Below are 25,301 nucleotides of genomic sequence, written 5' to 3'. Positions count from 1 at the left end.
GTGTCTTGTAAGAGTAACACCGCACAAGTAATCAGACCAGATGTAATCTCAACACAGAGGCAGAAGATGTAGCATTAGCACGTTCCACCTTATGGCGCCAGAAAAGTGCAATGCATCATGGGTAAAGCTGTCAGAGCTGAGAGATAGTTGACAGTCACTGTAGTTACTGACTTCAACCCTCCTGCACATGCCACCTTTGGTGCTATGCAGAAAGGCCATGATGGTTTCCTCAGGGAAGGATTGGCTGCTTAGGCCTCCTTTGATTGTAGGATGCTTGTTTGTTTGTGTATGTGCCTCTGAAGAAAAAACAAACATCTAGTAAGGTTGACAGTTTGCCTCCGGAAGACAAATTTTTGTCTACTGGTTGTATATGTATGTACAGTCTGAGTGTGTTACTCATTATAGGTAAAGCGTCATATACACAGTGCAATTGACAGATAGGTGACTAACTCTATCCCTCCTGCACATTACACCTTTCTTATGGTGCCAGATCGGTGCAATGTATCATGGGAGTGGACTGGGCTAGGGCTCTAGTATTCACAGTCTATTTGACAGCTCTGACTACCAAATAGATGGCTGGCTGGCTATTTAGCTGATATTTGACAGGCATAAAGGTGCAACGCATCATGGGTGTGGTCTTTGCACTAAAACATTTTGTGTTAAGACATGAAAAAGAAGCTAAAGAATACAATGACAGAACAGCAGAAACCCTGACCCCGGTAGCATACCACCCATGTCCGCTACAGTTTCTCCTCCTGTCTAATGATTCTTCTCAGCAGTCTGGGCCCTTGAGATAACGACTGTGTCCGCTGTCTATGCATCTTTGTTGGACATGGGAAAGAGGGAGGATGGGAGGTTTGGGTGTGAAAAATATCTGACTCAGATAGTCCCTGCAGTGGAGGAGGTCCTGTTTCCTCCTGAGGTGGTGCGCTCATGCACTGACAGCATCCTTCTCCTTCTTGTCACTGTCTTCATGCCAGGCTATGACTATCTTTGGGCACTTATGATCAGCCTCCTCTGAGTCTTTGCACTTCATTAGAAACATTAGGTCTCCACATGAGTCAGTTGCTCCAATGATCTTCTCTGGCTGAAGTCCTCTCTCAAAGCCACGAGCAGCTAGAACGTCATCCTCCTTTTTCCTTTTTCCTTTTTCAAGATTCAAGATTGCTTTTATTGTGAAATCAATGAAATTTGCTTTGCAACCCCCGTGTGAAAAAGAAAAGATAATAAAATAAGATAAAATAAAATAAGATGAACTCACATATAGATATAATAAAGATAAAGATAATTTTAAAATTTTTTGGGCGTGGGCGTTTGTGTGTGGGCGGCCAGTCACTGCAGGGATTAAGTACCTTTCTTATGGTGCTAGACAGCTTTCCACAGAGCTATTGAAGACTGTGCTCTGGCTGGCAAATGGATGGCTATCTATTTGACAGCCACTAATGTACAATGCATCATAGGTAAAGTAACTGCAGGGATTAACTCTAAACCTCCTGCACATTGCATTTTTGTTATGGTGCCATGCAGAAAGGTGCAATGCTTCAAGCACGGAGTTTGGTTGAGCTGTGCATCATATGAGGAACAGAGAGCACAGGCTAATCTTGGAGGGATGCTTGTTGAACTCCTGCTTCTGGTCAGAAAACTGGATGTTTTTCATCTGCAGTGCTTTGGCTGTAATTCTCCTGCACATTGCACCTTGGTTATGGTGCCAGAAACGTGCAACGCATCATCGATGGGGATTGGGCTAGGTTGTGCATCGTATGCACCTTTCGTATGGTGCCAGAAAGGTGCAATGCATCATGGGGAGAGCTAAGTGAAACACAAAGATTTGTTTAAGGTCAACAGCACCCTCGAGTAATAATGTAACAGACAGTCACTGCAGTGACTAACTCTACCCCTCCTGCACATTCCACCTTTCTGATGGTGCCAGAAAGGTGCAATGCTTCATGGGTGTTGCCTGTGCATCATATGCACTGTTAAGACCCTTTGTTGACCTGTGACCTGATGGATGAAAACATGTTCTCTTTTGTTGTTCTGTTGGACTTCTTCAAACAGTTGTCACAGATGAAGCCTGATGGCCAAATGATGTCATAGTACAGTACGCAGACCTGATGCATCCACAGTTTTTATATCATATCATCTTTTGATATTTGACAGTCACTTTCTGCCATGCAGAAAAGACACCAGAAAGGTGAAACAAATTAAGTGTGGAGCCTGGCTAGCCATGCAGGTGCCACGCAGGTGCAATGCATCATGGGTAGAGCTTATGTACAGTTAAGCCTGGTTTATGCTTCTGCGTCGCGGCGACGCCGTACCTACGGCGTACACCCTACGCCGTCACTGAGCATTCATAGTTCTGCATCGAGGGAACGCATTGCTCCGCAATTCACCGCCAAGCCGCTGGGGGGGTGTGGCTGTGTCTTTGTATGGTTTCGGGGGGCTCTTGCTGCCGCGAAGAGGAGTTGTAGGGGTGGTCGTACTTGCGTACCTCCTCGATAATTCTTTCTTCGGCTTGGTCCATTTCTTCTTGTAGCTCTCACCACAGAAACTTTGAAAATGGCGGTGTTGTTGTGCTGCGACCATAGGGCTGCGACTGAACCGAAAATTACGTTCTGAACGGACCAATCACAGTCCTCGACGTTCACGTAGTCAGGATTTTTGGAGGTGCGCGTCAGGCTATGGCGTAGGGTCCGCGTAGGGGTCTGCGTCGACGGCGTAGGTACGGTTGCTGCTGACTTTTCTTCTGTTACTTTCCATCGGACTACAGCTTTTCAGGCCGACGAAAGGAGAAGGATTATTTGCTGCTGGCTTTTCTTCTTTAACTTACATTTCTCCTGCCGCTGTTTGTTGGTTCTTTGTTTGTTGTTTCTTTCTTTCTTCTTTTTTCAGATTAAGAGAAACATGTCCAGGAAGCCCAACAGGCACTATCTCCTTTGCCCATTGTGCTTGAAGACCAAGGACTTCCTGTCAGTGCATCTGCGCCGAGTCTGCATGAAAGACAGCACGCCAGAAGCCATTGGTGCAGCGGTGGAGAAGGCCAAGAAGGATGTCCATGATCTTCTGGTGTCGGGCAGGGTGTTCCCCTACGTGCTGCTTCGCCAAATTTTGGATGATGCTGATCCACTCAGCAGGTTTGTGGAAGAACTTTTCACTCTTTTTTTTTTTTTTTTTTTTCCAAACATCACTTCTTGTTTACTCTCTGAAATGCATGAAATTTTTAAATTGTATTGCATATAATTGTCTAAATTATGTTTTTTTTTTGTTTTTTTTTTTAATTCAAAGGCTGACTGAGGAGCTGCAGCGTCGTCACATGGTGGTGACCGGCATCCCTCCACCACTCCCCAATGCCAATGTTATAGCGAGACCATCAACCACACAGACAGCTGAGAGTGCGGCTCCTGAGACAGGTGAGAGTGAGCCGTCTGACAACACTTCTGTCAGCAGTGGCAAGTGCTTTCAATTGTGAGTATCAGCTTCAGCACGTCTCAGTTTGAGTAAATTATCTGTTAATCTCATGCAGGGCTCTCATGTTAACATGTTTAGGCATTTCCAGGAATGCGTTTAATTAATTGTAACTTGGAAATGACTTTATTTTCAAGAAATTACAAACATTGACAACCTCACTCAGTCTGGGAATCATCAGCACCGGTGATGCACTTCTCAGCTTGAGTAAATAAGCTGTTAGTCTCAGGCAGGGCTCTCAGCCTTCTAGTCTTCAGTGTTTCAGGCTTGCAAGATCTGATTAACTGGAGTAATTCCCCGTTTTAAAGCTTAGCTTTCCATCTTAGCACACAGTTTTATAACAAAACGCTTTTCCCACATTGCAGTGTCTCGACTGTGCAGTGGACGACCAAAAACAGGAAGCTCATGGCACAGAGGGGACTTTATCAGAGGCACTCTCTGGACTATCCCTTGCTGAAGGACTTTGGCCTGTACCTGGAGAGGGAGCTTTGCAATGAAAATTTTAAACAGGAGGTGAGTACTACCATAAAACATTCTGTATTCATCAAAAAAAATAAAATAAATAAATAAAGTAAAAGAAGATGATTTTGCAAAATAGTCATGATTAGAAAACAATGTAACATGTTTTAACATGTTTTTTAGCATGTTTTTTTTTTTTTTTTTGCTTTTGGAGTATTTATTGCATGTCTTTTACTTTAAATTTGTTGAATATGCTGGAATGAATAAAGTATCTATCTATCTATCTTCTCTCTTCAGGTTGAAAACGTTGCCCGGTACCTGTACTACTTCGACCCACAGCAGCCATCCCTGCAATTTGTCAGGAACAGGGAGAAGATCCGGCAGTACCTCTGTGAGCTCTCCAGGGCAAAACCCACAAAACAGACACAGATAAATTACCTGAAGAGCTTGAAAAGGTTGGTAGCATTTGTTGTGGGGTTTTTTTCTCCATATAATATCAACACTTGTGTAGACAATAAACATAATTGAGCTTAAATATGTGCAAATACTTAAAATACTTGCACGTCCTCTGACAGATTCTTGATGTACCACACTATCAACACCAACCTGAGGCGAGAGGATCAGACACTCCATGGGGACTGCAAGGACTTTATTGATTACATTGGCTCACTGCAGAAGTCCTTCTCCAAGCAAGTGAGCAAAGAGATCACCCAAAAGAGGTAAGTTTAATTGTTTGCACGCAGCTAGCTGGATTACAGTTCACATAAGTGAGCAATGTGGCAAGTAATGTCATGATTTGTTAATACATTTTATCCTTTTTCCTCATAGACACGGCCGGTTGACTGAAAAAGAGCAGCTGACACCGCGTGACTGCTTGGCTGTGCTGAGGGGAAGGTTATAGGGAAGTTATAGTTATAGGGAAGGTCTTCGAGGACAAGGACGCGACCCTGGAGTTGACCGATTGCAGCTTTGTGGTGTACTATCTCCAGGCAGTGGTGATTTTGAGACACCTCCAGCGCCCGGGCGTGGTGGAGCACATGACTGTGAGTATTATTGTGCCCTTTTTGTCTTCTCTTTTTTGTCTTGACATTTTTTGCCAGTACCCTTACTAATCGACATGATATCCTTGTTTTGTGCAGGTACAGGAGTGGGTTCAGAGAAAGAAAGACACACTGGGCAATGCAGTTATTGGAGTGAAGGAGCACAAGACTGCAGGACAGCAAGTGGCCATGTTTGCCCTGTCCCAGGAAGAGGAGTTTGTAAGTTCAAATTCAAAGTTCAAAGCACGTCCAGGAATGTGTTTAATCAATTGTAACTACATTAGAAATGACTTTTTTGCAAGTTATTACGCACCGTCACAATCTCACTGATCAGCAGCGGTGTGCACTTCTCAGATTGAGTAAATTATCTGTTAATCTCAGACAGGGCTCTCAGCTAATGCAAAATGGCCTTGATGTATATAAACACAGAATTACTGCAAGAGATAAAATAATTGTTTTGTGTTTGTTTAGAGAAAAAAAATGTTGCTTTAAGAAGGATTTTTTTTTTGGAACTTATTTTACTCTTTTGAAGTGTAACTGTAGTGGAGATGCTTTCAGCTTAGATGCATGTTTCATTTCAAACTGTGCAACTGAGTCAACTGCGCAATCCTTATTTGTTATGGTGCAGTGCAGTAGCAATGCACCATGGGTAGGGCTGTCAAATAGGCTATACACCATAGTGTAGGTGTAACCCTAACCCCATTACTTTATTTTACAAGTCACCACACAGCCTTCCTTATTTGGGGAGAATCACCTTACATGCTGAGACACTCAGCTTTAGTTAGTCACCTGGGAATCATGCATTTGTTCATATTTGTTCAATCATATTTTTCCTCTGCCAACAGTGGTTTGACATGTTCTACACAAGGGTGCGGCCACAACTCCTAAACTCCAAGAAGCGCAAGAGCGATGACGCAGAGGTCAAGGAAAGATTTTTCATCTCCTCCACAGGGAGGCCCATCTACAACGCCTCCAATGACCTGAACAGACTGCACCGCAAGTAAGCAAACCACCATGATTCATTTCACCTCCGATATGTACCCGGTACTCCGGTGAGAAATCTTTATAAAAATTTTGAATGTTTAATGTTTAAACTCTCATTATAGATACAAGATTGAATCAGTGACCAGCCAGGTGGCACGGCGAGTGTTTGAGACGGCCACCAAGACTCTGACCGACGCCGACAAGTCTCTAGTGGCCGACTACCTGACACACTCCACCGCGACGGCTGAGAAACATTACAGAATGAAGCAGACAGAAAACATTGTGAGGGCCAGTCATGTGCTAGGTGCGCTAGCTGATGACTCAAGGTAAGCATGTTTCATATTTGTCAACACAATTAATACAATCAACAATTTGTAAGCATCAAATCTTATACCCTTCTTATAATAACCTTGATTCTTTTTTTTTGTAGTGCTGACTCTGCAGAAGAGGGTACCAGTAGTGGTGCTCGTCGTGTCCGTAGCGCTGCTCGCACCGTTGGAAATGTGCAGATGGATGTCCAAGCGGCGTACGATAGACTGCTGGAACATCACCCGGTGACTCTGGATGGGGATGTGCCAAGCAAGACTGAGCGGGAACGAGCATCCCCTGACTGTCAGCGGGCCCTGTACGAGCGTTGGCTGAAGGCGCAGATGAAACTGCGCAAGCAGCATGTTCTTGGTGAGTTTCTTTTTTCAATATTTAATAGCATTTTTTTTCCCCAAGCAACAATGCTACGTACATGTACATGTGCTATGTACATGTTGTCAATTTTAGTCTTCTTGACTAACATCATCCTATCTTCTTGACAGCATACTTCTGCTGTCGTCTGCCGACGGAAAACCGAGTCAGCGCCTGGATTGCAAAGCAGGGATGGACGAGCAACATCCCCAATGCTGCCAATATCATCAGAGAGTGGAAGCCCTCCGGAGCTGAGGACGCGACCATGGACTCCACTCACATCCAGAAGCTGACGAGATCGCAGAAGTGGAGAGGGCTTCTAGTCAACGCCGTTGAAGGGAAGGGCAAGGGTGTCATCACGACCCGGAGATTCCAGACTGGTGAGGTGGTCTGTGACTACCACGGGCGGGTCACCACAGCCAAAGAGGGCAAGAAAATCCACAAGAACACCAGTGAGGAGGAGACTGGATACATGTTCTTTTACAGAGACAAAAGAGGGCAGCCCATGTGCATCGACGCACATTCAGGCGTTTGTGAATGCCACCCTGGACAGCAGACTGTTGGCCGGTTGATCAATCACTCAAGAAAAGCAGCCAACCTAAGGTCAAGGTTGTTCACTATGGTGACAGATGGGGAGGAAACAGATATCATTCTTTTCTTCGCAACCAGGAACATTGACGTGAATGAGGAACTCTTATTTGACTATGGAGCAAGTCAGAAGTCTTTTCGTGGGGAGGGCTCAGGCCTGGCTTGGCCCCCTTAAATTTTGGACTGCCACCTTTAGACTTCAGACCCTTTGCCACCTTCAGACTTCAGACCCTTTGCCACCTTCAGACTTTTTGAGTTATGTCAAAATTACTCCCTCCATGTTTCTCTGTAACTCATACTGGACTTCACTGCTATCGCAGTTGACAAGTCCTTTAAGGGAAAGTTTTCAGCAACTCCATCCAGTTTCCACGAGGGCAATCTTCAATACGAGGTGTTGTGAATCATTGTGAGGAAACAACATTGTAAATGATTCATTGTTTACACTAGTCATTTACAATTATTCAAAAAAAGAAAATAGAAAACGTTTTGTACCATGGGTGGAGGAGGAGGTTGAAATTTTGTTTTTACCTTGAAATAGATTTTCAGGATTTACATTGAAGCAAAACCAAAAAAGGAGAATGGTGTGTGTTGTTCTTCTATTCTACTTTGACCTGACTGTACACCTACCCATGGGGACTCATGTCACCGTGGGGACAAAAAATGAGGTCCCCACGGGCAGAACCCCCTCATTGGCTTTAAAAAAGTATTGAAACATGCCCCTTGCTTTTTTCCTTTTTTTTAAAATAATTGTCCCCACCAGCACGTTTCACCTGACAAAAAACTGTGTGTCCGTATATTTAGGCGCCCCTAGAGGACGCACACATAATTGCAGTCCCCACGAGGTGAACTCTTCAGGACAATACTGAGATGATATTTGTAGCAGAACTGGTCTGTAACTGACCCTCTTCTCCCCTCTTTGCATTCCTCAGGAGAAGTGTAGTGATAAAACAATCAGGCTTTTAAGAGTTATTGACCATTTGGAAGGTTCACAGGAAGGTGTGAACTCAGGCAGAGACAAGATGTCTGGTTGTAGAACAACTTTTCACATTCTTTCAGGGCAACAAGAGTCACTGATAACACCTTCACTTCAAATTCACATCTGCTCAGGACGTTCTCATGGAGGTGCTAACTCTTTCTTGATAGCCCATTAAGGGAGTTAAGGACAATAAAACTCCCTGAATGGACAAATGCCATGTCTCAAAGGAATCTACAAACCAGATAATGCTGATGGGTTGTAAATTAGACATTCCTGAAGCAAACTGTGCTGTTTGTCTGTGTGCCTTTTTCTTAACCTACCAAAGTAACCAAATCTCTATGTTTGATTTAACTGTAGATGTTATTACATTGCTAAGGTCGTGATCTGTACAATAACAATGTTTTCCTGGTGTTTCTAACTTACAGGATGACGAAACTGTGATTTTAACTATTTTAAAGATTTTCTCTGAGTTTCTACCATGTAACCATACCGCCATCTAGAGGTTCATAGCAGTCAGGTTGAATGTGCTTAGCGGGAGACATTTACTAATAACCATAATAGCAATAATCATTCCGGCAAATATAGTCTGCTCTTCTTTATTCCTTCATCATGTTAAAGTCGTTATACCGTTAGTCAAGTTTATTAGAATTAGTATTAAAAAATGTTTATTGTTGAATGTTGTCATTATTCATAAAAATTGTCTAACGCATGTAGTGAACGCGCATGTTGTTGTTGAAGTGCCATTGAAAATTGATCATTTAAAATATATTCGTTGACCAGCCCTCGTATGAATCATTAATTAATTCTTGCTCTGTGAAATGAAATCACGTTGCGCGTCTGCGAACCATCCCACATGCGTGACGACCTATTGATTAGACGCCCTGGAGCGATGATAAAGTCAGCAGCGCGCAGCGGACTTCAGTTCAGTTGTGTTATGTTTTAGTTCAGTTTTGTGTTTAGTTTTTAGTTACATTTTGTTCTGTTATGTGTAGTAGAGTTCTTGAGTTTTCCCTGTAAGTTCGTCCCGTGATCTTTCTTCCGTCTCTTCCACGGAGTTTCTTTAAGTCTTTAGTTTTCAAGTATTTTTCCGCTCCGTCGTTTTCTCAGTCTTTTTGTTGCTGCTCACAACTACACAGAGTAGCTTGATTTAATTCTGCAGAAAACGCACTTTTATAATCTTCTTCTTGAAACTTTAATTTTTGCTTGCCACGCCAAGCCGCATAATTCCTATTTTTGTTGTTAAAGTCTAGTCACGTAATAATAATTTTGAAGACATTTTCGACTGGCCATCGAAGAGTTTCTCAATCTTATTATTAGTAGTCAAAAGTCTTGCCAACTAACTGACCGCACCGAAGACCTGCAGCCTGCTGCTGACCCGCTGGTCCGGGTTAAAGAACCATCAGAAGCCGTTCCTCGTCTGTAACCGACACCGAAGATCCTCAGCTCCCGAGACATCCCTGTCCAACACCGGCTCTCAACAGCGGTTTGCTTGATTCGTCCGGCAGACCGCTGTGCAGATCAGAGTGATGGACGGTGACACGGAGCCTCTTCGTGTCAGTTCAGAGCAGACATCTACAGGAGCGTCGCTGACAAAGCAGGCATGCTTAAGCGGTTTTGAATAAGAGTTGGTCCGTGAGGTTCAGATACTGTCAATTTGTTTAAATTCTCTAAACCATTCATTCAACAAATTAACTTTATATTCACATCCCCATTTTCCCTTTAAAACCTACTTCTCACTATCGCCAAACTCATTTTACCATTCTCTTGCCATAAGTTCCTCTGTGCAGTGTTTGTGTTAATCTACCTCATCCATATAATCTATCGCATTATCCATGATTCATATTCATTTCATTATTGTGTTTAATAAATAATCTTTTGCAAACAAGTCGTTGTCAGACGGTGTCCTTTTGAGCTGGATATAAGCAATCCCTGTACTGAGAGTTTACGCCTTAGATTATCAGACTGATCTACTGTTGGTTCATTCGTTTTCACTACATCAGCATTACAAGACATGATATACAAAATCCTTCTTAGCTGAGGAAGGTTGGTGCCCCTACTCTTATGAACGAGTGCAACATTAATTTAGAGGTAATAATTAATTCCCCTACAACCCAATTGTACTTTCCTCTTTGAAAATTTGGAAACAATTCAGGCAAAACCTCAAACTTTCTGCACCCATCCCATTAAGCCCTATCTGCCACAATCATTTCTTCCCCACCTCCAGTACAGACGCAGCTTTCGTTTTGTGGAGGGAGAGAGGTCTGGTTCGTTTTTCAGATTTATATTCGGAAGGCTTATTTAATACATTTAATGATCTCCTTGTTAAATATAATTTACCCCTATCATATGTTTTGATACCTCAAAGCATGGAACTATGCTCGTACACACTTTACTTCTTTCCCTCAATCTCCAATGGGATCTCTTATGTTATGACCCTGTGGGTCATTTGTGAGTGTATTATTAATACAAATAGTGTATTTGGAGCAGTATTTTGCTGGCTGTAAGTAAAGTGTAAGTTAAAAATGATACACCGTAATGATCTTTAAAACAACTTTATTTTGCAGAAACAAAATGTCATACAATTGCTAATAACTTTATACAGTGTTGTCACTTTACTAAAAGCTCTTAAAGTCATCTTATAGCATATTATTGATATTTATAAGGCATTACGCCCTTTCTGTAAACGAGCATTTAGCATCTTTTCTATGTTGAGAGGTTCTATGTGTGTCTTTACTACTGACTAGAGTAAGGATGGTTATAATGTGTTATGTGACCCAGGACTTCCATCCATTCCATCCATCCATTCACACCTGCTTATCCGGGGCCGGGTCGCGGGGGCAGCAGTCTGAGCAGGGACGCCCAAACTTCCCTCTCCCCGGACACTTCCTCCAGCTCCTCCGGGGGGACCCCGAGGCGTTCCCAGGCCAGCCGAGCGACATAGTCACTCCAGCGTGTCCTGGGTCTTCCCCGGGGCCTCCTCCCGGTGGGGCATGCCTGGAACACCTCCCTAGGGAGGCGTCCAGGGGGCATCCGGAACAGATGCCCGAGCCACCTCAGCTGACTCCTCTCGATGTGGAGGAGCAGCGACTCTACTCTGAGCTCCTCCCGGGTGACAGAGCTCCTCACCCTATCTCTAAGGGAGTGCCCCGCCACCCTGCAGAGGAAACTCATTTCAGCCGCTTGTATCCGGGACCTCGTTCTTTCGGTCATGACCCAAAGTTCATGACCATAGGTGAGGGTAGGAACGTAGATTGACCAGTAAATCGAGAGCTTCGCCTTTCGGCTCAGCTCCTTCTTCACCACGACGGACCGATACAGCGACCGCATTACTGCTGCCGCTGCACCGATCCGCCTGTCAATCTCACGCTCCATCCTACCCTCACTCGTGAACAAGATCCCAAGATACTTAAACTCCTCCACTTGAGGGCAGGATCTCTCCCCCAACCCGGAGGGAGCAAGCCACCTTTTTCCGGTTGAGAACCATGGCCTCGGACTTGGAGGTGCTGACTCCCATCCCAGCTGCTTCACACTCGGCTGCGAACCGTCCCAGTGCACGCTGAAGGTCCTGGCTCGATGGAGCCAACAAGACAACATCATCCGCAAAAAGCAGAGACGAAATCTGCCGGCTCCCGAACCGAACCCCCTCCGGTCCCTGGCTGCGCCTAGAAATTCTGTCCATAAAAATAATGAACAGAACCGGTGACAAAGGGCAGCCCTGGCGGAGTCCAACATGCACCGGGAACAGGTCCGACTTACTGCCGGCAATGCGGACCAAGCTCCTGCTCCGGTTGTACAGGGACTGCACAGCCCTCAACAGAGGGCCTGCAACCCCATACTCTCGGAGCACCTCCCACAGAATGACGCGAGGGACACGGTCGAATGCCTTCTCCAAGTCCACAAAACACATGTGGACTGGTTGGGCAAACTCCCATGAACCCTCAAGCACCCTGTGGAGGGTATAGAGCTGGTCCAGTGTTCCACGGCCGGGACGAAAACCGCATTGTTCCTCCTGAATCCGAGGTTCGACTATCGGCCGGATTCTCCTCTCCAGTACCCTGGAATAGACTTTCCCAGGGAGGCTGAGGAGTGTGATCCCCCGATAGTTGGAACACACCCTCCGGTCCCCCTTTTTAAACAGAGGGACCACCACCCCGGTCTGCCAGTCCAAAGGCACCGTCCCCGACTGCCATGCGATGTTGCAGAGGCGTGTCAACCAGGACAGCCCTGCAACATCCAGTGACTTGAGGTACTCAGGGCGGATCTCGTCCACCCCCGGAGCTTTGCCACCGAGGAGCTTGCAGACGACCTCAGTGACTTCAGCCCAGGTGATGGACGAATCGACCTCCAAGTCCCCAGTCTCTGCTTCCTCTGCAGAAGACATGACAGTGGGATTGAGGAGATCCTCGAAGTATTCCTTCCACCGCCCGACAATATCCCCAGTCGAGGTCAGCAGCTCCCCACCTCCACTGTAAACAGTATTAATGGAGAGCTGCTTCCCCCTCCTGAGGCGCCGAACGGTTTGCCAGAATTTCTTCGAGGCCGACCGGTAGTCCTCCTCCATGGCCTCCCCGAACTCCTCCCAGACCCGAGTTTTTGCTTCTACAACCGCCCGAGCTGCTGCCCGCTTAGCCTGCCGGTACCCGTCAGCTGCCTCAGGAGTCCTATGAGCCAACCAAGCCCGATAGGACTCCTTCTTCAGCTTGACGGCATCCCTTACTTCCGGTGTCCACCACCGGGTTCGGGGATTGCCGCCACGACAGGCACCGGCGACTTTACGGCCACAGCTATGGACGGCTGCATCAACAATGGAAGTGGAGAACATGGTCCATTCATACTCAATGTCTCCAACCTCCCTCGGAATCTGGTCGAAGCTCTCCCGGAGGTGGGAGTTGAAGACCTCCCTGACAGCGGGTTCCGCCAGACGTTCCCAACAGACCCTCACAATACGTTTGGGTCTGCCAAGTCTGTCCCGCTTCCTCCCCTGCCAGCGGATCCAACTCACCACCAGGTGGTGATCAGTTGACAGCTCAGCCCCTCTCTTCACCCGAGTGTCCAAGACATACCGCCGAAGGTCAGATGATACGACTACAAAGTCGATCATTGACCTCCGACCTAGGGTGTCCTGGTGCCACGTGCACTGATGGACACCCTTATGCTTGAACATGGTGTTCGTTATTGACAAACTATGACTAGCACAGAAGTCTAACAACAGAACACCACTCGGGTTCAGATCGGGGAGGCCGTTCCTCCCAATCACGCCCCTCCAGGTATCACTGTCGCTACCCACGTGGGCATTGAAGTCCCCCAGCAGAACGATGGAGTCCCCGGTTGGAGCACTTTCCAGTACCCCTCCCAAGGACTCCAAGAAGGCCGGGTACTCTGCACTGCTGTTTGGCCCATAGGCCGAAACAACAGTGAGAGACCTATCCCCGACCCGAAGGCGCAGGGAAGCGACCCTCTCGCTCAGCGGGGAGAACTCCAACACATGACGGCTGAGCTGGGGGGCTATAAGCAAGCCCACACCAGCTCGTCGCCTCTCACCGCGGGCAACTCCAGAGTAGAAGAGAGTCCAGCCTCTCTCAAGGAGTTGGGTTCCAGAGCCCGAACTGTGCGTGGAGGTGAGTCCGACTATCTCTAGTCGGTACCGCTCAACCTCCCGCACTAGCTCCGGCTCCTTCCCCCCCAGCGAGGTGACATTCCATGTCCCCATAGCCAGAGTCGTTGTCCAGGGTTTGGGTCGTCGGGGCCCCTGCCCACGACTGCCACCCAAAACACAAAGCACCGGCCCCTTCTGGTCCTTCCTGCGGGTGGTGGGCCTATGGGAAGGCGGGCCCACGTCGCTCCTTCGGGCTGAGCCTGGCCACCAGGCGCTCGCCTGCGAGCCCCAACCCCAGGCCTGGCTCCAGGGTGGGGCCCCGGTGACGCCAATCCGGGCGACGTGAACGTCCTTGTTTTATTTCTATCCATAGGGGCTTTTTGAACCGCTCTTAGTCTGACCCGTCACCTAGAACCTGTTTGCCTTGGGAGACCCTACCAGGGGCATTAAGCCCCGGACAACATAGCCTCTAGGATCATTCGGGTACTCAAACTCCTCCACCACGATAAGGTGGCGGTTCAAGGAGGAGATTCTTTATTCAAACACTTGTCACTTGAGTATGCAGGTATAAAACATTATAAGTACTTAATTATAATACATTACGTCCACACTTGTAATACTTTATAAACCTTGGTAGAAGTTCTTATACATGATTATACACCATTATAATGACATGTATGAAGCATTATAAATGCATTATAACGGCTTATGTATGTGCTCCTAATGCATTATAAACTAGACCTTCATAGAAAGTGTTACGCAGTATTTTTTATGTTGCATGTTTACATTAGCGATATGTATGTGTTACAATTATACTACATGAGAAAGAATTGTAATAAACTTACCGAATATTCCTTGAAAAACACATCCGGGTCTTCGTTGACATAGACAACAAGGCTTCTCAGGACGCACTCCCTCCTTATGTTGATGTCATCGCACTAAAACATAGGTGACAAATAAAGATCATCTGGTTGTGATGGTGGCGTGGGGATTAGAGCAGTCTGAAGATCAGTGGGTTTTTGGGCTGTCATTATGTGTGAAAAAAAATAATTATATAATCAAATTGTAAAAGAAAGCAGACATTAAATTGTGAAAATTATAGCTGCACTAGGTAGGTTTGAGAAATTAGTAAGAGCATGCAAGGTTTTCAAACATTGACCTCCGTACTTCAGGCCTCTGCCTTTGTTTTGGTTCTAGGACTGATGCATTTCTATTTCCATTTTTGTGTAAACCGAGCACCACTACACTTGCAAGAGGTGTTTTTTGGTCTTCTTGTCGTTGCATTGCCAGGATGCGCTTGATCTTTTGCCCTTTGACTCCTCCTTTGCTCTGGAAGATCTGAATCAGCTTGTCCGTGAAGTGGTCCGTCTGTGACAGGACCTTTGATTGCTGTGGCTTGGTGGTGATCCGCAAGAACTCTGCATTCACCTGAAAAATGTTCAACAATGTACAGACATGTTACTTGTACTGCCATAAAGGGAGGCAGGGTTATTGCAAAATACAAATTGCAGCCATTAATCACCGTGGACAATAATAAAACTTGACAACACACAAACATTTGTTTACTTCGCTCCACTCAAACAGGGCAGGCCATCTGTTTTTGAAGTCTCCTATCATAGGCCTCTGCTCCACAACCTCGACACGTCTGTGGGAGAAGGTTTTCTCCGTTTTTGCTTTTATCACAACTTCACTGTCACGCTTTTTCAGTTCTGACATTAAAGCAATTCTCTCGTTCTCCGAGCTTTCCCAAGTTTCACCTTTTGGGTGCAGAGGAATGTAGTTAACTTCAGCCTTTCTAGGCTTCTTGATATTAGCTGCAGCTTTGCTTTGGCCTTCTCGTTTGTGTTTCAAGGAGTTTACACGGATTTCGGGATGACCGAGTCTCCCAAGCTTTGTTCGATAATTTTGCATTTTCTATTTTACAAAGGAGTAGACTGCTGGTCCTACTTCTGTCCTTTGTAATCTGTACTTTAGTGATCTACAACACGGTACAAGGCAAAGTTACATAATATTTTTGTAACGCTTGTAACTCTTTCTAATTCTTGCTTTTTGATCTACGTAATCTTGTGTGTATATATCATATTTTTTTAATAAATTGAAAAGTCTTTTGAAAATGCCTTTGTTGAATGTTAAAGAGAAAATATTGTAAAAAAGAAAAATGGAACAACTGTGACTGAGAATGGTTCATGTGACCCCTGTATTTAACACACCTGTGAGTGTGCGTTTCTGTGTTTCTGCTGAGCGAACCTGAAGAAGCCACGGGCGAAACGCGTTGTTCGCTCTGAATAAACATTATTCAACATTACCATGCGCAAGCCCCCTACGATGTATTCCACAAGGGGATATGGGTCCTCCAAGTCACCAAGCTCAATTAGGGCAACCTCTCTAGTGGGTGAGGCAGACAGTTCAAAGCCACCATAATGCTCCCTGTACCAAGCACAGACACCTCTCACTAGAAAACACAGATTCTCCTTTACAATGCACAGCTGAATTATCTCATTAAATTTTGGAAGTCCATCTGCAGATCCGTGTACAATAAGCATCCCCTTTGGTGTGTGTGAATGATGGCAGAGGAACAAGGATAAACATAACAGCGGGTACTGAGTCAGCATTGGATATGTTTAGTGTCTAACACATTGGCTGGAATCAGTAACTGGGAAGTTTGGACAGCATCAGCAATAGGAAGTGATCATTACCCAGTCTTATGCATGGTGGGGGAGAGAGTAGAGGTGAGGAAAAAGTGGGGGAATCGTAAAATGGGTATTTCAAAAAGCACAATGGGATGAGTTTCAGAGGATAGAAATGCTTTGAGACATTGATGAAATAAATAAACAGGAAAACCTCGGCAATTGTAAGGGCAGCAGATGGCGCTATACCCAAGAGTAAAGGCAAGAGGAACAGGAAGATGGTACCATGGTGGACAGAAGAATGTCATCAGGCTGTAAGAAATAGGAACAGAGCATTCAGTTAAAAGAACCCATAACATGCAGAATTTGATTCAGTACAAAAAGGCACAGAACAATACGTCAAGCTAAGAGGGCAAGATGGAGGAATTTCTGTGATGAGATAGGAAGAACGACACCAGTGGGAGAAGTATGGGGAATGATAAAGAAGATGGGAGGGGACAGAAGGGAATGGGACTATCCGGTCATAATATCTGAGGAGGAGACAGCAGTTTCCAACAGGGAAAAGGCAGAAGAACTATGACTCAGTATCCAGGGGTTTTAAACAGGAGGGAAAATACAGCTGGCATGATCGATGAGCCATTTACCTTGGCAGAGATGATGAGGGCTGTGAAGAGATCACGACCAACTTCTCCAGGGAAAGATCAGGTGTGTTACAGCATGTTAAAGCATGTGGGGAAAGGAGCATTAGTGAAGGTGCTGCAGCTTTATAACAGAGTGTGGGAGGAGGGAATTTTTTCTTTGTTTTGGTTTTAGTCAAAAGAAGCAAACAATTAGGTTTTTAATTCCCTTTTTGAGTCAAGTTGGAGGTTTTAATGATTTATTATTACTTTTTATGATTATTTTTGATGAATCCCTTCCTCTCTTCCCTTTTCTCTTTCTTTACCATCACAGAAGCGTAGAGTTGGAAAACGCTGAATAGGCATATAGATTTAGTTCTGTACAGTCGGGTTTTTTTTCTTTTAAAAAAGGAAAAAAAAAAGGACAAATAAAAAAAAGTATCAAAAATAAGAATAGAGTGACTGTTTTATTCTGTGTTTATATACACGCCCCCTTTTTTCCCTCTGTCATCAACTGTATGTCTTGGGCTTAGCTTTGAATTTATATTTATAATAGCTAGAAACAACCGCCTCCCACCTCCCACCTTCGGCTGTCCGCTCGCTGGATTGGTGCACAGTCGGGGCCCTTTCACCAATCACCAGGTGCCAATCAGGGACGGGATGCTGAAAGGCTCGAGCGGACCGGCACTCTGGGCGGCTGAGGAGCAGCGCGCCAGACGTTCGTTTTGTGGCCATATTTTGTGACTACGAGGCATTTTGCACTCTGTGAAGGACTGGGCCAGGGCCAGCTTCAAACACTGATATCAGCAGGGATACAGCGGTAGTGGAGTTTTTGTTAGTTCACACTAGGAAGAAGGGGTGCTGATCTGCTGTTTATGTTAAACTTTAGTTAAGCAGAGAGGGTTTTGTTTTTGGATGGTTTTTTTTTTGTTTGCTAAATTAGTGTAGTTCCAGAGAGTCCTCGTTTGGTTTTGATTGTTTTTTGATTTATCAGCACTCGCAGGCCCATTTTCTTTAGAGTTGCCTCTGGTTTTTGTTTGCACATATCATTTTCCTTACCTTTAAAATAAATAACTTTGCTTTAACCAATTACAACTGGTTTATGTTGCTTCCCTTTTCCCACCACGAGCTAGGGGTCGTAACACAATTTATTACTAAATCACAATACCTTGCTCTCTTTTTCTGGAGATACTCAGCCCTAGCTTGTGGGTCAGCATTCTTCCCGGCTCTGAAAAGTCTTTGCCTTTCTTTATTAGACAGTGGCATCTGCAAGAACAAAACTGACCCTTAAACATCAAAAACTATACTCATTTTTGGGCAATAACTTCACAATATCTATGAATATGTCCTGTGTTGCTATCATTGAAAAAGATAACAAAAAATACCACAAAAGTTCAAAAATACATAATACTGCTTCTTTTATTTAATTCATCAATTGCTGTTATTAAAAATAATAAAAGTATAACAATACAACATCAAATCAATGTCTAAAAAGCTACAGATACCAATACAAATCTGAATTGATTAACGTCCATTCTGGATAACAGAGGACATGTCCTGGGTAACAGAATATAACTAACTAACTGGGTCTACTGTGTAAAATATTAGCTTAATCTTCAACACATCAATGTCATACTTCACATGAAATAGGTCATTTTAAAATGTAAAGAAATTATAAATGTTTTTTTAGCGTTATCCAGAAAGACACATCATGGTGGTACATCATGTACCACCGAGCCAAAAGGTCAAATTATCAAGGGTTATGTTTTTGTGTGTGTGATAGGTACACGCATGATATCGTCTTGCACCACAGCAAGAGAGAAGGAGACGTGTGAGGAATGTGACGATGGAACATACACCGAGCGTGGCAACAGTCTGAAGCAGTGTTTCAAGTGCGCACAGTGTCGCTCAGGTAATTCTGATGGACGGTGTTACGCTATCGATTGGAAAGACTGTGCAAGAAAAAGCTATTTTCAACCTTTTCAAAGTGCTCTGAGCATAAACTCCGACTTAACAAGGTCTTTTTCATGTTGCTTTCTCAGATCAGGAAATTGTAAGGGCACTCAAGATACGGAATGTCAATGCAAATTGGGAGTATTTTGTGCTCCTGACCAGGCAGGAGGTGTGAGGGGTGCAAGCAGTGTTCAAGGTGAGTCAGTACGAGCCAAGCGGGCCACGCACGTGATGCTTAATCATTTTTATTTCACTTATTTCCATATTGGAGTGTGTTCCTAAATAGCCTAATTTATTTTAATCCCCTCATGCGTTAAATCCATCTCCCCCCCCCCCCCCCCCCCCCCTCTAAACTAGGTGTGAAAAAGATGAAGAGATCGTGAGAAATTGACAGTCGTAATGAAACATTCGGCTCGAATCCGTTTGGGCAGCGCAGCCCAGACGCGCACAGAGCGGAGCGACAGGACACCGGCAGAGCGTCTGTCATTGGAGTTTTTGGTAAGTACATGGGTCAAAGACGAATAAGGATTTAACAAATGAAAAAAAATCAAATTGGTTAAAAATTAAGTTACTTTCTATCTTTATGTAGCCCAGTCTAAAATACGTCATTTTAGGCAAGGCAATATGTTAAAGTGTCATTTCTGACAGATAAATGTTAATAAATAAAAAATATAAATATGTTCATGAAAGGAGATTAAAAAAATAAAAAAAATCAGTTCATTTAAGTGTTAAATACAGTTCATTGTGGATTAAAAACTGAGCCATATGCGGACGAATAAGTTTTTGTTAAGGTGTTAATAAAGTTCATTGAAATTCAAATAGTTTTTTTTACAGTGAACAAAAGAGTAGCGCGGTCATGAGCACCACCTAAACTTGGAGAGCGTTAAGTTGTCTATCTTTTGTTTTCCTTAATTGTATTGGTTGTTACCATCTTGTCAGCCCGTTTTCTGAGAAACAGTGCGTATCGGGTTAGGTTGTTAGAAAGTTAATGACTGGGGGAAAGAGATCCTCCTCAACCCTCGCTTCGGGAGAGTTTCTGGATTCCCTGAAGTAAAACACGTAGTTATCTCAAAAGAAAGAGCCTGGACGGACGTTTAAGTCGGAGGAGCGTAGGGAGTCGGTTGGCGAGTTTGGAGTTGATTTTGAGTTGACAGATCCGAAAGGTTGGCAGGAGATGGCGGCGGCATCAGCCGGGCATGGACGAGGTAAAAACAATCGGCAGACTGTGGGAGATCCCAGTCGAGTTGAAAACACTTTTCTGGCGGTTGAGCACAACTGTTCCGTGAATGGATCAGAAGTAGGCAGTTGGGCACATATGGAAGAGGAGGAAGGGGGAGATTGTGAGTTTGAAAGGGGAGCGAGTGGATGGGAGGAATAAAAAGGAAGAAGGACGGCAATGATGACAGTTATAGCAGTGAGGAGGAAGGAGCTGAGCATATTGAGAAGGAGACACCTTAGAATTATTTTGTCATCATAGGGTTCAATGAAAAGATACAAGAAGAGGTAAAGAAGCTCAACCCCTTTGTGCTAACAACAATTGTAGCAAGTAAAATAGGAGAGATACAGTTTGCAAAGGTCCTGAGTGATGGCAACTTATTGGTGAAATGTGCTAATAAAGAGCAAGTTGAGAAGGCACTCAAACTGAAAGAGTTGGGGAAAAACAAGGTGGCAAGCACAGGGAGGGTGGGAGCACGAAATGGTGGTGGGTGCAAAGGAGTGATTACAGGAGTGTCACTGAGTGTGAGTATGGAGGAACTTAAGAGGAATATTAAAGGAGGAAAAATAACGAATGTGCAAAGAACGAAGACAACAAAAGAAGGAGTGAGAGTGGATAGCCAAACTGTATTGATTGAGTTTGAAGGAAAGTGTGTGCCTTAGAAAGTTTTCCTGGGTTTTATGAGTTACCCAGTGAGACTTTATGTTCCAAAACCATTAAGGTGCTTTAACTGTCAAAGGTTTGGACACATAACCAAGAACTGCAAGGAGAAGAGGAGGATGTGCTAGGTGTGGGGGAGACCATGAGTATGGAGAGTGTGGAACAGGGGGGCAACCAAAATGTTGTAACTGTGGAGGAGCCCATAACGTGGCATATGGAGGATGTGAGGCTATGCAGGAGGGAAAACACAGCTGGCATGATCGATGAGCCATTTACCTTGGCAGAGATGATGAGGGCTGTGAAGAGATCACGACCAGCTTCTCCAGGGAAAGATCAGGTGTGTTACAGCATGTTAAAGCATGTGGGGAAAGGAGCATTAGTGAAGGTGCTGCAGCTTTATAACAGAGTGTGGGAGGAGGGAATTTTTTCTTTGTTTTGGTTTTAGTCAAAAGAAGCAAACAATTAGGTTTTTAATTGCCTTTTTGAGTCAAGTTGGAGGTTTTAATGATTTATTATTACTTTTTATTATTATTTTTGATGAATCACTTGCTCTCTTCCCTTTTCTCTTTCTTTACCATCACAGAAGCGTAGAGTTGGAAAACTCTGAATAGGCATATAGATTTAGTTCTGTACAGTCGGGGTTTTTTTTTCTTTAAAAAGGAAAAGACAAAAAAAGGACAAATAAAAAAAAAGTATCAAAAATAAGAATAGAGCGACTGTTTTATTCTGTTTATATACACGCCCCCTTTTTTCCCTCTGTCTCTTCTTATTAATCCTCCACTGTTCTCTTTTCTTTTTTGCAGCAGAAGGAGTCATCAGCTGTATGTCTTGGGCTTAGCTTTGAATTTATATTTATAATAGCTAGAAACAAAACAAATGACATAATGGTTTGACCAATTACCTCGATGCCAATTGCTCCAGAAGAAATGTATCCTAGCATAAGCTATCATTATTGCTTAACTTACATATCTAAGCCTTTCGCAAACAAGTGTAAACCTATTTTATTAATCCTTTTCAATCTGATCTGCATAATCAATTTATTACTAAATCACAATACCTTGCTCTCTTTTTCTGGAGATACTCAGCCCTAGCTTGTGGGTCAGCATTCTTCCTGGCCCTGAAAAGTCTTTGCCGTTATTTATTAGACAGTGGCATCTGCAAGAACAAAACACCCTTAAACATCAAAAGCTATACTCATTTTTGGGCAATAACTTCACAACATCTATGAATATGTCCTGTGTTGCTATCATTGAAAAAGATAACAAAAAATACCACAAAAGTTCAAAAATACATAATACTGCTTCTTTTATTTAATTCATCAATTGCTGTTATTAATAATAATAAAAGTGTAACAATACAATATCAAATCAATGTCTAAAAAGCTACAGATACCAATACAAATCTGAATTGATTAACGTCCATTCTGGATAACAGAGGACATGTCCTGGGTAACAGAATATCTTTGTTATCCAGGAAGGACAAAAAAACTATTTTTCCTTTATTATCAGGCACTAACTGGGTCTACTGTGTAAAATATTAGCTTAATCTTCAACACATCAATGTCATATTTCACATGAAATAGGTCATTTTAAAATGTAAAAAAATTATAAATGTTCTTTTAGCGTTATCCAGAAAGACACATCATGGTGGAACATCATGTACCACTGAGCCAAAAGGTCAAATTATCAACATTTTAAGAGAGACTTACTGACCTTGTGATATCTTTTGGGGGTCCTTCAGAATCTGTTGGCTGATGCAACACCCTGTCACATGACTATCCAGATCCAAATATAGTCATGTATAGCCACTTTATGTCTGTTACCCAGGAAGGACATTTGAGAATCCAAAAATGGGGACAAAAGTATTTCTTGAATAAAAATGTAAATGAGCTTAGTGTTGTTGCTGTATTTGCAGGTGTCATTACAAACATCAACACAATTATGCCCCAGTACATCATTTGTGCTTTTATTAAGATTTTTGACATTTTTAGCATATTTTTGTGCTTAGATTTTTAGCCTGGACGTTATCCAGGAAGGACAGTTTTGTACTTTTGAGCTAAATAGCTCCTTAAATTTTCATTTCTTATACTAAATACTCACATGAGTAAGTAAAGTGGCGAGAGTTGAGTAACAAAATGTAATGTTTTAAATTTTTTATATAGTTTTAACATTATAAACGTCGGACACCGGAATGACATGCCACGTCTTTGACCCACATAACACAATATTAAAATGATTGTAACCGCGTTGTTGTATTTTTTTTTTAAAAAAATCAAGCATTAGTTTGCAGCGTTTGTGCATAACGTCCTCATTCGTTTCTGTGATAGTATTCTTGCCAAACATGCTAACGTAGCAAGTTTAGCTAATAGCCTAGTCGATACAGTTAGTCCTGCACACCACCAAGCAGGTAGCTTCGGTCGCATCCACCGCTTAAGAGGCCCTTAACACACCGGCAAATTAGGTCAGTTTTCTGCAGGACACAGCAAGTTAGCCTATGTGTCCTATGGTAGGAATTGAAAATCGGTTGTGCCGGTGTAGCATGGCTAACATTGCTAAGATATGCTAATGTGGCTCGGGGGGCTACTAGTAGTTCACCCTTCCGTCGCATGTTCTTTCTCGCTCAGTTTGACTGTTGTACGTGGAAGCCGGGGAAATTACCGGTGGGCTGACATAGACGCTAAACGTCCAGTATAACAGCTCACCGCTTGGTTAGTCACCATAGCTATTATTAGCTAATTGTTAACCGTTCCCGCTTCCAGCTCCCCGACCTTGGTCAGAGAGCACAGGTGGGATTCATCTATCTCTGTGGCCGAAGTTGATTTATTCACTTCGGGGTTAACCACTTCTTCATATACTTTGATTTCAATTCTTCGTCTTCACATATTTATTTCCAGAACATAAAAACATTTTTTTAGTTTTTCAGATTGTGTCAAAATAGTCCACCAGACCCTTTTTTTGTTTTTCTGAATAATATTTTTGCCCGTAATACATAGATTATAGTGGTTGCCAGTGGTTTAATTTCTGAAAGTCCATCGTGGAGTTTTTAAAAGTCCTATTTCATGATTTGCTCTCTTTTCAGTGTTTCCTCTCTTTGTCAGATTCTGTGAACCTGACACAAAATTAGTCAATAAATAGAAATGATGCACATATCATGGGTAATGTTGCATATCGTACATTGTGAAATACTGATTCCCACTCCTATTATGAATAGTTATTTTTGTCTGTGTCACTCTGTGACCTAATATTGAAGATATACTTCATACGTGGGCACCTTCTGCGTGGAGACTTGAAACATCATCCAGCAGAAATAATAGAACTCTCCCCTTCCCTCCTCTCTTCTCTTCTCTAGTGCTAATCAAACTGCTACTTTCTGCTCCACCACTTCTCCTCTGACCACCCAAACTGTCACATAAGTGAACTGGTTTTAATTCTGTTACACTTTGTTTAACCAAGTAAATTCCTTAAAGCTTCGTTAAAATATTGTCCCTCTTATTTTCCTTACAATTTAACAGCTTGGCTGGAAGAATATAAGTGGGGATGGATTCGAGGGTACTCTCTGATGCCACCATTAGATGGAGAGCGCGTAGAGATGTTGAGAGACGACTCAAGGAAATCAGGACCGTGCACACTGAAAGATTTGCTTCCCAGTGCTGCGGTCAGGAAAGCACAGAGGAAAGACAGGCTGAATGTAGAGAAAGAGTAGCTGAGGCAGTCATAGAAAATAGTGGGAGTGACAGAGAGGAGGCTGGAGGGTTGCTGGAGGAGGACATAGTAGAGATGGACACGTCACATTTTGACCAGCAGTCCTTTTCAATGGATGTGCCTGAGGAGGAGAGTGACTCGGACCAGGATCCTGATGAGACAGTGGATCAGTCATGTAATCTAGGGGCATGTCTTCATAACTGGGCATTAACATTTGGAGTTTCCCTAGTGGCTCTCAAAGCTCTTCTTGGTTTGTTAAGATTGTACCATCCTGATCTTCCGAAGGATGCAAGAACCCTCCTTAAGACAAAGATTACTCACAACATACAGGAAAGGTGTGGAGGACTATATTATTACATTGGCGTAGGCAGAAGCTGTACCAGCATGTGAGTCAATCACTAATGGCTGTACCTTAAAACTACATATCAACATTGATGGGTTGCCTTTGTTCAAAAGTAGTGGGATTCGGGTGTGGCCCATTTTAGGACTCCTCGTAAGTGTTCCAATTAAGGAACCAGCTGTGATTGCATTGTTCTGTGGACCACATAAACCAAAGCCAGCAGATATATTTTTGAGAGACTTTGTTCTTGAGTTGAAAGAGTTACAGAATGGCATTGATTTCGAAGGCAAAAGGATTTTCTTTAAGTTGGATTCTGTAATCTGTGATGCCCCTGCCCGGGCTTTTATAAAAAATATTAAGCTTCACAATGGCTATTTTGGATGCGACAAATGTGTGCAGACAGG

General features: G+C 43.6%; 2 protein-coding genes across 2 annotated transcripts in view; one reads left to right on the top strand and one right to left on the bottom strand.

The window, feature by feature from the left end:
- The window catches only part of LOC143316078 (NLR family CARD domain-containing protein 3-like), a 236,246-nt gene that overhangs the window by 110,814 nt on the left and 100,131 nt on the right, over window positions 1-25,301 (bottom strand). The gene's annotated exons all lie outside the window — the stretch shown is intronic.
- On the top strand, window positions 3,400-7,765 carry LOC143315713 (uncharacterized). Its single transcript, XM_076723052.1, has 10 exons — window positions 3,400-3,462; window positions 3,828-3,975; window positions 4,219-4,376; window positions 4,497-4,640; window positions 4,750-4,964; window positions 5,061-5,180; window positions 5,807-5,961; window positions 6,068-6,271; window positions 6,376-6,623; window positions 6,755-7,765. Exons 5-10 carry the CDS (start codon window positions 4,959-4,961, stop codon window positions 7,384-7,386), a joined length of 1,365 nt encoding a protein of 454 aa, XP_076579167.1. The 5' UTR covers window positions 3,400-3,462; window positions 3,828-3,975; window positions 4,219-4,376; window positions 4,497-4,640; window positions 4,750-4,958; the 3' UTR covers window positions 7,387-7,765.

This window comes from Chaetodon auriga, chromosome 23 (assembly GCF_051107435.1).
Source record: "Chaetodon auriga isolate fChaAug3 chromosome 23, fChaAug3.hap1, whole genome shotgun sequence".
NCBI lineage: Eukaryota > Metazoa > Chordata > Actinopteri > Chaetodontiformes > Chaetodontidae > Chaetodon > Chaetodon auriga.
Note: the sequence above shows the minus strand (reverse complement) of the source record. Positions and strands in the feature narration are given on the sequence as shown.